Consider the following 12727-nt stretch of genomic DNA (forward strand, 5'->3'; position numbering starts at 1 on the left):
GGGAGCAGGATTTCAAGCCATGGCTTGCAGAGCTTCCTGGCAGAAGCTGGAAGCACCTTACTGCATCAAGGGGAAGGAGAAAACGATTCAAAACTACTGTGCAAGCTAGAGAAGGACAGTGACCCACACCCTATCCCTAGCTCTCGGGGAGCAGTAAATCGGAGAAGAGGGGTGCAGGGCCACGCAGCATCCATGCTAAGCAGCTCAAGCATGAGGGTGCATCCCCAGGCTCATTGTAGAGACAGGTAGACCTAAAGCACCCCATTAGAAGTGGATAAACACCATTTGCTAATGCTTACTTGAGTTCCCAGCAAAGTTTACAGCTCCTCATGCCGCTGCTCACAGTCAGACCAGGACATGGCTTTGCTCTGCCTTTTCTGGGGACCTCCACTAGCAGTGTGAATCAGGAATTCAATAGCAAATCCAGAACACCTGTAGGACCTGCCCAGGACACTGGCATGCACCTTGGAGGATCGCCCAGGCTGCTTCAGCATTGCTGAGTCTTGGCCTGAACAACCCAGTCCAAATCTGCAGGTAGTCAGGCAGATTTGGACTGCAGCAAAGGCATCCCCCCAGATCCCCTTCCTGTGGCACTGTCCCTTTCCCCTCTCCCTCCCAAGACCCCTTAAGGGCAGCTCAATCTCCGACAAACTCAATCTCCCTTGAACGATAAACCTGCAATAAACCAAGGACAGAGGAAACTCAGGCTTATCTGGCAGTCAGAGCAGACTCGTATCTCGTAGCATTTGGGAGAGGGACTTGCTAAGTTCACACCCTTCCCATCGATGCCCCCTTAAACACAGGACTCAGCAGGGGAGGAAGCTGTGGTGGTTGGAGACGATGCTAGCTGCTAACGCAGAGGGTGAGAAAGGACTGAAAAGGGAATGGGAATGGATTTGCTCAGTTACTCAATGAACTTCAGAAGGCAGCTCAGAAACAGAGCGCGTGGCATCCCAGATGGCTTTGAATAGGCAGATCCAGTTATCTTTATGAAAACAGGGGTGCTCCAGGCACTTACGTCCTGCCTGGTCACAACAAAAATGGCAGAGCAGCACCAAAGCCCTGGATTACAAAGCAATATATTTCCTAGGCAATGAGTTTGACAATGTAGAAGAAATAAAATTACTGCATCCTTAGAGAAGATCAAAAATAACCATTTTCAAACTCACCAAGACCGAGTTTTGGGTTAATACTAGGCAAAAGGAAGCAAATGTGTTTCCCCCAGACAGACCGCTGCAAAAAGCCTCAAGAAAGGCCATCCAGAGTACCCCCTCCTGATCTCCCACCTGGAAACCAATACGCTGGTGCCTTGCTGGGCTTAGAGTCAGGCACTCTGCTCACAAAATCCTCGAGTCTGGTTTGAGGATGCTGAACCTGGGCTGGAGCCACACAAGCAGGTTATGTACTTTCAGGAAACCTTTTTTTTTTTTAGTCTGCCTTTTTCTTTTCTTTTACAAGAGAATTTTCTACTTTACTTAAAAAAAAAAAAAAAAAAATCTATAGCGATGAACTGAACGGCTGGTGCTTTTCCTGGGAATGGCTCAGAGTTACTGAGCAGATGATGTTTATAATTTAGAAGAATAAAAGCACGAGGAGACATTTTTGACAACCAAAATATTACTGGCTGGCGAGTGGCAGCGGTGGCGAGACAGCCCCAGGCACTTGGACGTGTTTTAAAACACGCGCCTCCCCGTGCGCCAAAGGCTGGCTGCCAGCACGCCCTCTCCCATCCCGCTCGCCTTTCCGTTCCCTCCAGCTTGGCTCGTTTTTCCCCTGCCTTTGCCTTTTTGCAGAAGAAGGGATCAAAACTCAAGCCAGTGGCTCTGCTTCGACCTGGCTCCTGCTCACCCTCGGTTCCCATCTCTGCTCGCTCCCGACAGCCCCTTGTCAGGCTGCAGGAGGCAGCTAGCCCTGGCCGAGGGGGAAGGCGGACTGTGCCTTGAGGACTGTTGCCTGCCACTATTTTCCTTGTTTCCTAGTTTTTTCTAAGTTCCCTGTGTGACCTGGTGCCTCTCTTGGTTTTCCTTTGAGCCATGGCAGAAAGCCATGTGTTTTATCAGCTGAGTTGTTTTTCACCGGGGTAATGAGTTTAATGGGCTTACCACCAAGGAAAGACCCAAGGGCCAAGGCTAGTGCTAAGAAAGCAGACAGAGCCCGTGGCCAGCCAAGGCAGAGGCAGGAGGGCAGGATAGTCATTTTTCTTCTCTTTGAGCAGAAGTGAGCTACTGGACTGGCTCAGCCCATCTTACCTGACCATGCCACGAGGCAGCCTGAATTTTTCCTAAGCCTTGAGCCTCTAAAGGCAGTTTGGAGATAGCTGGTGGGAAAACTAGGTATTAGAAGGTAGGCAAAAATTCAATGTTCCCTCCTTGTGAAACCTTCTCTCTCCCCTGATCCTATAACTACAGCAACGCATTTGTTTTTGTAGCCTCGCCATCTATTACCTAAACGCTGTGGCTGAAGCGTACCAGCGCGCCAATGCAGAGCTGAAGAAGAAAATGCAAATGGTAAGTATTGATCTGGCAAAGCCATCTTTGAAATACCATGCACTTCAAGTCTGATGTGCAACATAGGCTTTTAAATTGCTCTTCACTTCTGAACACATTAGTGACACAAGGGGAAGATGCATTTTATGCTTGTTCAGTCCTCTCTGATGGCATTTAATGGCTAACTGCAAAGAGTGGTCACATCCCATAATAGGCTGCTATTTCGTACATCAAAACTACAGTGAGTTTTCCCATAAACTGCGCTTTCCACCTACAAAAATAAATTACCTCAAAGTTCAAGTAATGTTTTGGAGCCTGAGATTTCCCAGGGAAAATGATAGGCCTATCAAAACCACGGCCAGATTTTGTACAAGCTAAGAGCAAAGAGCCATAAATAACAACATGGCAATAACATTTTTTACCAGTAATTCTCAAAGCACTTTACAAAGGAGGCTGGTGTCTGTCTGTGCCATGCAGAGAGGAAAAGCAAGATACAGACAGATGCAATGGTTCAAATTAGCAGGGTAGGATTTGGACCTCATGATATCCAGAACTGGGAGAGGTTGCAACAAGCAGAGAACCATAATGCAGGGACTCTTGAATTAGTATGAATTAGGTCTGGCAGCAGAATACCTCCAAAAGCGCAGCTCTGCTCAGATCATGAGTCTCAATGAGAAACAGAAAAGGTGCCCTGCTACCAGTGCCTGTGCTGGTCTGGCAGCACCAGTTTCCCCCAGAGCTTTCCTGGTGGGTCTCTAACCCTGTGCTGTTTTGTAGTACATAGATGTGTCCAAAGTATCGAGCCTTGCATCAGGAGAGGATATGATGCCGTCAAAGGACTGGTATCAGCCATTTTACTGGTCCAGGGCAGGATCCAAGCCAAGGAAGCAACGACACATCAAGCAATGCATTGCATAAAGCAGAGATTGGTGCAACATTAAAAGTGAGGATGTGTGCACTGAGAAATGAGACTCCATAAACTACATCCAAATGCTCAAATTCAGAACTGATCACTCATGCACAGGGCTTAAAATGAGGGTCTTGGTGCGTAGGGCATCCTCAAGTATTGCAAGAGTTGAACACATGCTACAGCACACTCGAACTTAAGGGCACATAGACTATTTCACGCTGCACAAACTGGTTGTGATCAGGGTTTAAGGGAGCACAAACCCCCATGGAGGGGTCACAAAGCAGGGTCTGGTGCAACCCAAAGGAACAGAAACATCTCCAGACAAGTACCTGCCTTTGCACAGATCTTACGTATCTTTGTCGCGCAGGCACCTGTAGGTTTGCTGAGGCAGCCAAGCCTGGCAAGAAGAGGGGTACCCAGCAGGGCAGGGGGAAAGGGAGGGCATCAGCACATCCCCACTGCTTAGGGAGTGAGGGATGGGAGCTGCCTGCTCATGGCAGGGGCGGTCAGCAGTTGGAGCCCACTAGAGACCCCCGCGTGGTGACCTGCTGAGCTCAGAGAGATCTGCCATGGCTGCCCCCAAAGTCTGCCAGGTTTGCTGAATGGATGGAGGCTACTCTGTGGGTTGGGACCTCTCCGCTGTAGCAAGGCCACAAGCCACCTTGCACTCCGTGGCTCCAGCACAGAACTCCCTCCATTGGCAGATCACCCTTTTGGGAGGAGGGATGGAGCTGGAGTGGAGTCCATCCAAGATTTCTCACTGCATGAGAGGGCAGCCTCTCCCTTTCCCCTCCGGCATGCTTGTCTTGAGCAGAAACAGCCCCTGGGTATTTTCCTCCCTCTGCCATCCAGACGAAAATCTTTTGAAGACCTAAATGTATGCAAGTAAAACCAAAGACAGCCCTACAGCCCATCCCCATGCTGCCATGCCTCCCTTCTCTTCCTCTGGCATTTATCACTCACACCTTCCCTCCCAAGAGGTCCACATTTAAAACAAACCAAAACCCGAGGGAGTGCAGGTTGGCAGTTGCAGAAACACACAGACAGCCTGGTAGACTTAAACCACATTATCAGCAAGTGCTTTGCCCTAACAAGAGCAGAGCCATCACTTCCCAGGCTCTCAGTCCTGCCTGCGATGTACTTTCTTTCCCTAAAACCCTAGGTCACCAGACCAAGATTCAGCACCTTGAACTTGGCAAAGAGATTACATTCATACCAACAAACACTTAGCCAGGCCAACCACGACACCAGGCCACCATTTCACAGATGACATCTGCAGTTTCAAACTAAACCCGATGGTTTTTATTGATGCAGCAACGTGAAGAGGAGAAAAACAAGAGAAACAACAAAGCCAGCACTAACCCCGTGCTGCAAGATCTGGAGGATTTATTTACACCAAGTACGAAGAGTGAAAGTCACCCCAAACAAGGAGAAGGTAAAAACCAAACAACCTCTCCTCAACCTTCCTGAAAAGGCTCCTCTTGCCACCAAACGATGACTGGGAAAGATTGAGAAACTGGAGCAATATGCATTTGCAAGGGATCAGATGAGTATAACTAGTACAGATTTTGTCCGCTTACAGAAGTCCACCTGCCAATGGACACCCAGGAAGGGCAAGTTTTTAGACTGGATTACGTCTCACGCAGGCTTATCACAGTGTGGGAATTGTAATTCAAAGTTATGATTCCTATCCCAGCTATTAACCATGCCGGTCATGAAACCAGCAATTTATTCTGGGAAAAATGCTGAACTCCAGCATTGTTTCCAGGCTGATGAGTTGAGCCAGGCACAGGCTTTTCTCCAAATGGAGGTTTTCATTGGAAAATTCATTATGAATGAGACAGAAGCTTTTAACAGGACTGCGTTGGTCTTAGGGCAAATAAACGCATGCTGTAAGCTCTGCTGAGGAGGTCCGTGGCTGGGCAGAAAGATGCGGGAGGAAGCATTGGCACCAGGGTCCGTGCACTCTCAGGGAAGACAGATCCTCCAGGCTCAGTCTGGACCAGCCATTTCCTGACCACCAGAGCCTCCTGCTCTCATTTGTGAGAAACAGTGCAACACGTGAAAGATTTTGATTTTTATCTTGATGCAGATGAGAAAAGCAGACTAGTGCCACCATAACCCTCTCGCATTTAGACGGGGTGTTTCTTGGACAGGCCCAGATGAGCTGGAAAGTTCAGGCCAACCCGATACAGATTCTCCCCAGAGCAGACCCAGGGTACTCATTTAAGTGGAAACAGTGCTGGCAGCATTGTGGGTGCATTGAAAATAAAGACTAAATTCAGCAATTAGCCATGACCACCACATGGCTAGAGGTGTACAAGCATGGCTAGTAGGACTATCACGTCTTATAAACGCATCAGTAAGAACCTGCAAAGAGGGCTCGGGCAGCAGAGACACATACTGGCTGTTGACCAGGGGCTAACGGTCTTATTTATGGTTTCTTCACTCAGATGCTCAAACACAAACCCCCAGACACTTGGGTTATTGCACGTAGAAGAAACAGCAGCCACTGGGGAGAGGAAGAAAGGCAGTGTTTGTTCTCAATAAAATAATACTCATAATCTTTGCTCTAGACAAGAAAATAGCGTCTCCTAATAGAACCAGCCCTGTCGGGAAGCAAGGCAGAGCAGCAGCCCTGGATGGCAGCCCCACGACTGGTGGGAGAGGAGCAGCATTCACCCCGCCGCCGCACGTGTTCGTGACACAGCCACCGACACTGGGTGTCTGGGCACCTTACCCTGGCCAGCCCAGACCAAGGGGGCACCCACCGGGACCAGTCCCCGGAAGGGGGAGAGGGCAGCCACGCTACTCACATGCTGCTCGATAAGCTCAGCAACATTTCTCCCATTTGACGTTAAAATAGAGATGCTGCATGCACTATCATAGTTTTAGTAGGAAATGATTACTGTATGTTGGTCATCCACTCGTGATGATCTGTATCTATCCAACACTGACTATCTAAAACAGCTTTGTTTAGAAGCTTAGTAGTACTTTGGTGTTGTAACCTGCAATAGCTGCGCTGATTTTGATCACGAAGGAAACGGGAGGTGGTCAGGATGAAAATCAGCCGTGGCATTGCTAAACCACTACATACAGGACACAGCCCTGTGGCCACTGACAGCGGCACGGTGAGCTCGCTCCGTGGTGTGAGTGCTTGTCAGTCCCTTCAAAGGCTTCTTCAGTTAATAAAAGTAGCGTGAGTTTACCTGTCATTTCAACAAAGGGATGGGGTTTTTTTGCTGTCCCTCTACCTGAGGAATTAAGTATTCTTTAAAAAAAATGAGCGTCCCTGTCCAGCTGCATGGCAGCCACTACTAGGAGTAGAGGACTCCTACTAGACCGGCACAGGAGGTTTTGTCAGCTGCATTGCATCCTTCGGGATAGATTTCCTCCAGTCTACCTCTTCCAAAGTTTCATCTTTTTGTTTCAACCCCCCTGTGTATCTCACCACCGCTTTCTCTGGGTTCCCACTCTGCTCCTCTTTTCACAGTCTGTTGACAGTAGCTTGCACCATTATTTCAATCCCAAAATACACCTCCTAATTTAGTGACACCACCCAGCACGACTGAGAGACTACAAGTGCTTTGGCCTAGTTTCTGATTATAATCAGTTGGAAATTTCTGGTGCAACTTAAGGATCATATCTTCCAGATCTACAGGACTTCCCAGGACTCCGTGGCAACTTCTCTGGGTTGACCTGCTCTTTTATACCTACAGTTTCTTCCTGTTGTTGACACAAACCCATCCCAGCCAGCTTAGATCCGGTGTTCACATATGTGTTGTTCTTCATAAAAATGTCTATAAAAAAATAAACTCATGCTCTTCAGTAAAAACAAATCCATAAATATAGCTAGTAACAATTCCACTACAGCTGGGATATTTGGGATTAAAGGTTCTCACCTTGAATTTTTCCACTAAATGCCACTAATCTTGTCATATGATATGTTCAGGACAGGAAACTCAGTAACTTATTTCTCCTCTATGGCTTCATAGAGCACAGAGCATTTGACCTTCAGTCTGGGAATGTCCACCTCCGAGGAGCTGGGCAAAGGGGTCCAGTTAGGTCAGATGTGAGGCAGATTGGGAAAAGGATTCCGTTTTTCAGGTCCAAACCAATGAAAGTATTTAGGCATCTGATTCCTCAAAGGAATTAAGAGCTTAAATATTGTGCTGTGCTTATTTGTAGATAGAGACCTAGCTCACTTTTTGATGTCTGTGCTTTATAAAAGAGACCAGAGCCCTAGAGAAGTACTTCCAGGAGATACAAGCGAGAGCCAAATAAAAGGAGAATTCAGAATTTCTTAAAAAATTAAATCGTTGCATTTTGCTTTCAAATACAGAAAAGTCAATGGGTTATTTGTAGAAATAGCTGTCCTGGTGTGCGGCTCAAAGTCAGTTTGGCTGTTCCCAGGTACGCTGCGATGGTCAGGGTCGCTCATTCTCCCAGGGAGCCTCCACGTGGGAAGCCGCTCATCAGATTTATTTCCTGGTCTTGGAAGGACATTTCTCTGAGCTGTGGCTCACAGATAAGGTCTTGTCTGCCTTTTTGCTGTGAGAGTTACTGGTGCAACACGGCTGCGGTTGCATCTCCTGCCGCCTCTGTCCGCAGGTGATACCCAGAGATACCCAGTCATTGAACTGGAGAAAAGTCAGACAAGAGAAGGCTTTTTTCAGGACACAGAAGCTGTTGTCCCCCATGCTTCTCCACAGGTGTCCATAGAAAATATTATTCAGAAACTGCTGGGGGAAGGTGCTGCCAACCTGCTAATCCAGAAGGATGTCACAGAAACGACTCGGTGCCCTGATTTCAGCCCAGCCGGTCTGCCCTGCAGACTCGTATCTTAGGGAATGGTTGCATAATGAGGAATAAGATTTCCCTCCTCTTAGCTCCTCACATCACGTTAAAACACAATTTGGAAAGGGGAGACGTGGCATCAGCTCTCACTCACCTCTGCTAGAAAACAGAAAGGGGCTGGAAACATGTGCATGCATACATGTGTGCACACGTGGAAGAAAAGTAGAGAATATTTATTTATTTGCACAAGCAATATAAGGGCAATAAGAAACATTATGAAGAATCCATAGAGAACTCCAAAGAGGTTTTGAAAACCTGAGAAGCAGAGGCAGACTTAGATCCAGATTCCAGGATTTGAATGCTCTCTGAATGAGGCCCCTGAGACCTGCAATAATACTGAGCACTACGAAGCACTTTGTCATCTCTGGAGCACACAACTACCCATTAGCTAATTAATCTTTCAAGGTTTGCTCATCTCTAATTATAATACATTAGGTTCACCCACTGATCAATGCCTTTTGCAAGCTCAGAGGCTCGAGGATACAAGGGTGACGGTATCAGCTAGACAACGATTTCTGCAGACTGGTGGCAACTCTCTTCCCCGACTCCGATTCACAGTGGGGTCCTCTGTTAGAGCCCAATAGTTGTGAAGGGTGTAAAAATGCCAACCCTCGGTCCTCATATTGACCGAAACGATTATTTGGCTCTCTGAGTTTTGAGCCTATTTACCAGTTACGCACATGCAACTGGAGGTTAAACTCCACAAACTCATTGGAGTATTCAGTAGTGTTTGGTTTCATCCCTATTTTTGTATTGTTAGGAACAGCAATAAGTACTTGTCTGAGAATTCAGCATTGATTTTTTTTTTTCCCTCCTCCTCCCCTGACCTTTGTTGAAAGACTATATCCATCCCTAGCTTCCTCTGGGGCTCAGGCTGACTTCAAGGGGAAAGGAAAAGGAAAAGGAAAAAAGAAAAAAAAGAAAAAAAAGAAAAAAAAGAAAAAAAAGAAAAAAAAGAAAAAAAAGAAAAAAAAGAAAAAAAAGAAAAAAAAGAAAAAAAAGAAAAAAAAGAAAAAAAAGAAAAAAAAGAAAAAAAAGAAAAAAAAGAAAAAAAAGAAAAAAAAGAAAAAAAAGAAAAAAAAGAAAAAAAAGAAAAAAAAGAAAAAAAAGAAAAAAAAGAAAAAAAAGAAAAAAAAGAAAAAAAAGAAAAAAAAGAAAAAAAAGAAAAAAAAGAAAAAAAAGAAAAAAAAGAAAAAAAAGAAAAAAAAGAAAAAAAAGAAAAAAAAGAAAAAAAAGAAAAAAAAGAAAAAAAAGAAAAAAAAGAAAAAAAAGAAAAAAAAGAAAAAAAAGAAAAAAAAGAAAAAAAAGAAAAAAAAGAAAAAAAAGAAAAAAAAGAAAAAAAAGAAAAAAAAGAAAAAAAGAAAAAAAGAAAAAAAGAAAAAAAGAAAAAAGAAAAAAGAAAAAAAGAAAAAAAGAAAAAAAGAAAAAAAGAAAAAAAAGGAAAAAAGAAAAAAAGGAAAAAAGAAAAAAAAGGAAAAAAGAAAAAAAAGGAAAAAAGAAAAAAAGGAAAAAAGAAAAAAAGGAAAAAAGAAAAAAAAGGAAAAAAGAAAAAAAAGGAAAAAAGAAAAAAAAGGAAAAAAGAAAAAAAAGGAAAAAAGAAAAAAAAGGAAAAAAGAAAAAAAAGGAAAAAAGAAAAAAAAGGAAAAAAAAAAAAAAGGAAAAAAAAAAAAAAGGAAAAAAGAAAAAAAGGAAAAAAGAAAAAAAAGGAAAAAAGAAAAAAAAGGAAAAAAGAAAAAAAAGGAAAAAAGGAAAAAAGAAAAAAAGGAAAAAACAAAAAAAAGGAAAAAACAAAAAAAAGGAAAAAACAAAAAAAGGAAAAAAGAAAAAAAGGAAAAAAGAAAAAAAGGAAAAAAGAAAAAAAGGAAAAAAGAAAAAAAAGGAAAAAAGAAAAAAAAGGAAAAAAGAAAAAAAGGAAAAAAGAAAAAAAAGGAAAAAAGAAAAAAAGGAAAAAAGAAAAAAAAAGGAAAAAAGAAAAAAAAAGGAAAAAAGAAAAAAAGGAGCTCAGTGGCGTGTAGTGGGAGCCGCCCAGTACCATCTCACACAGCACACAGTTTGCATTCACATATGACTAGAAAAGCCCTCTGCATTTCAAGTTTTTCACATCTTCTATTGCCACTAGCTCAAATGCTGCATCCAAAAGGTTTTGGTAAAAAACAAGGAAATATCTAACCTTAATTCTTTCATTATTCTTCTCACCGAAGGTTTGTTTTTAAACAGGCAACTCTCGTGGGCATCAGTTTTTAGTTTGCGTGGCCAGACAGAGCATGGAAAGACTGAGCATCTGCCTAGTGTTACTGATGAACAGGAATCTCAACAAAATAAAAAATAAAATTTAAAATGGCAATTTTACAAAATACATGTGGTTAAACGTGAGCTGTGAAAGGGATGCCAACATGCACACTTCTCTTAGGGTCAAAAATACCATTCAGCCATTTCTTTCATACTGTGCTCGGCCGTGGTATGAGGCAAACTGCTTTCTGTACTCACATACAGAAAACAGTAGACGCTACTAAACAGGTTTGCTCATAAAGCCAGAAAAGTGGTCCAAATATCTCATGTACCTGCAAAGAATACACTGATTTTGCATTCAGTACCATAATACTGGGGCCTTGGCTTCTCCAAAGCAGAAAAATCAGCTTTTCTCTCCAGAAGGAGAATAAGTTCCTTCCAAAAGAGAACTTTGAAACATCTGAGCTTGCATTTTCAGGTAGCTCATATGAAGCTTTCCAAGGAAAGAAAGGGGAACAAGCATTGCACGCCGCCACCACCACTGGCAGCATTTTTTTCTGGTAGCCTCACTTACTCCAAACAAGCAGTCAAGATCATCTTGTTGAGCCCTCTTTCATCCTCTGCTCCTATAGCCAAGCCTGCACCAAGATAAAGCTATCTATCACAGATTTTTGAACCTTCACAGCCATAGGATTGTCACTTTGCTTGAAACGCTGATCTACAGAGGTCTCGCGTGTGATCTGCCTCCTTTCTTCTTTGGGATCTTCAGTGTCTTTCACTGCACAGCACTGCTCATGACAGGGGGAGAAGGGTTTCCTCATACCAGCTAACAAACCAGAGTTTTGGGGAGGGACGTTTGGTTTCTTTCACGGTGCTGAGGTGGGGTGTCATCTGCAAATCTAAGCTAAAGAAACCCCTCAACTACAAAGAGGCTCCACACACCGCAAGAGCCATTGTAGGGCCAGGGGCCACAAGCTGCACTGGCTCCAGCACCTGCCGAGACCTACCCTGAGAAACCTTCACTGACGAATCCAGGCAAGGAAGACAACCAACAGCAGCCATTTCCCCACAACCAGAGAAAATTCCCAGTGATGAAGACTGGTATTTTTGCGGCTTATCCCACACTACGAGGCATGCTGCTCAGCGTGCCCAGCCAGGCAGGGGCTCTGCCGGCACCAGGAGCACCACAGTGGCTTCCACCCTGGTGAAGATGCACTAAGACTCAATCTAACGTCCTGCGGGCCCCTGACTTGACCCCAGCAGGCCGTGGGTCCAGCAGGTCGCGGCTCCAGCAGGTCGCCCACCCCTCTGCACCCCAGCATGCTCGGACCCCTCTCCATGACCATATATCAGATGTCTTTGCTGCCACCAAAGCAGGTCGGATGGGGGCCTTTGAAGCCTGAGCCCACTGCATCTCTAAACCATGTCTCTTCAAAGCAGCAACATCCTGACCAAAAAAAAAAAAAAAAAAAAAAAGAGACTTGTTCACCAAAAGGCTTTAAAGAGTGATCCTCCCATTTTGATTCATGCTGCATGCAACATTATCAGCTCTCCAGCCTGACAACCATGGGGATTTTTTTCTCTCCGTCACGCTTTTCTTGCCGCTTGCCTAAGCCCCGAGGCAGCAGCTTGTCCTTTGGCAGGTGGCAGCCCGGTTTCATCTGCGGCCAAGGCTTTATCACTCACAAATGCTCAGACACAGTTTTTCCCTAGGGAAAAAGGCAACTCTGGAAACTGAATATTTCTAGGTCCCAGCCCATTTCTCACACAACATAGTCATCATTGCTGAATCAGAATTCAGCATTGTGTTTCAAATGGACTATACCAACGCAATGCTATGCTGCGGCAAGCTAACGCAGGGAGGCTTGGCTTTGCTGCAATCATTAATTTCCAATCACAGGACCCAAATCCCTGGGTCCCCTTCAATTCAGCCATCTATAGATGGGCAAAACCAGTGGTGAACATTGTCTCTAAATCTTAAATTGGTACCACATGGTGCTACCCAGGAATACCCGCCTCCTCCATGCACGCAGCAAACGGAGGCCACTAAGCTCCCACATGTTGGGAGACGGTCTGCGTATGCGTGTATCCACACAGGCACTGAGATAAAGATGAGCAGATTTTAAAATGTTTCAGGATGGATATTATTTTCTGCAGCACTCCTTCTTGATTCACAGCAAAACTGGAAAGCACCGAGGCTGGTGCACCAAACATCCTCCCACAGCAGCGTGCAGACGGATGAAGG

General features: G+C 44.7%; 1 protein-coding gene across 1 annotated transcript in view; it reads left to right on the forward strand.

Annotated features, from left to right (window-relative positions):
- The window catches only part of TMC2 (transmembrane channel like 2), a 34844-nt gene extending 28618 nt beyond the window's left edge, over positions 1 to 6226 (forward strand). The window contains exons 18-20 of the mRNA XM_075493388.1: positions 2429 to 2507; positions 4711 to 4831; positions 5973 to 6226. Of these exons, the coding sequence (XP_075349503.1) occupies positions 2429 to 2507; positions 4711 to 4831; positions 5973 to 6226 (454 nt within the window). The remainder of the gene's footprint in view (positions 1 to 2428; positions 2508 to 4710; positions 4832 to 5972) is intronic.
- Positions 6227 to 12727: the final 6501 nt, after the last annotated feature.

This window comes from Mycteria americana, chromosome 2 (genome assembly GCF_035582795.1).
Source record: "Mycteria americana isolate JAX WOST 10 ecotype Jacksonville Zoo and Gardens chromosome 2, USCA_MyAme_1.0, whole genome shotgun sequence".
Classification (NCBI taxonomy): domain Eukaryota; kingdom Metazoa; phylum Chordata; class Aves; order Ciconiiformes; family Ciconiidae; genus Mycteria; species Mycteria americana.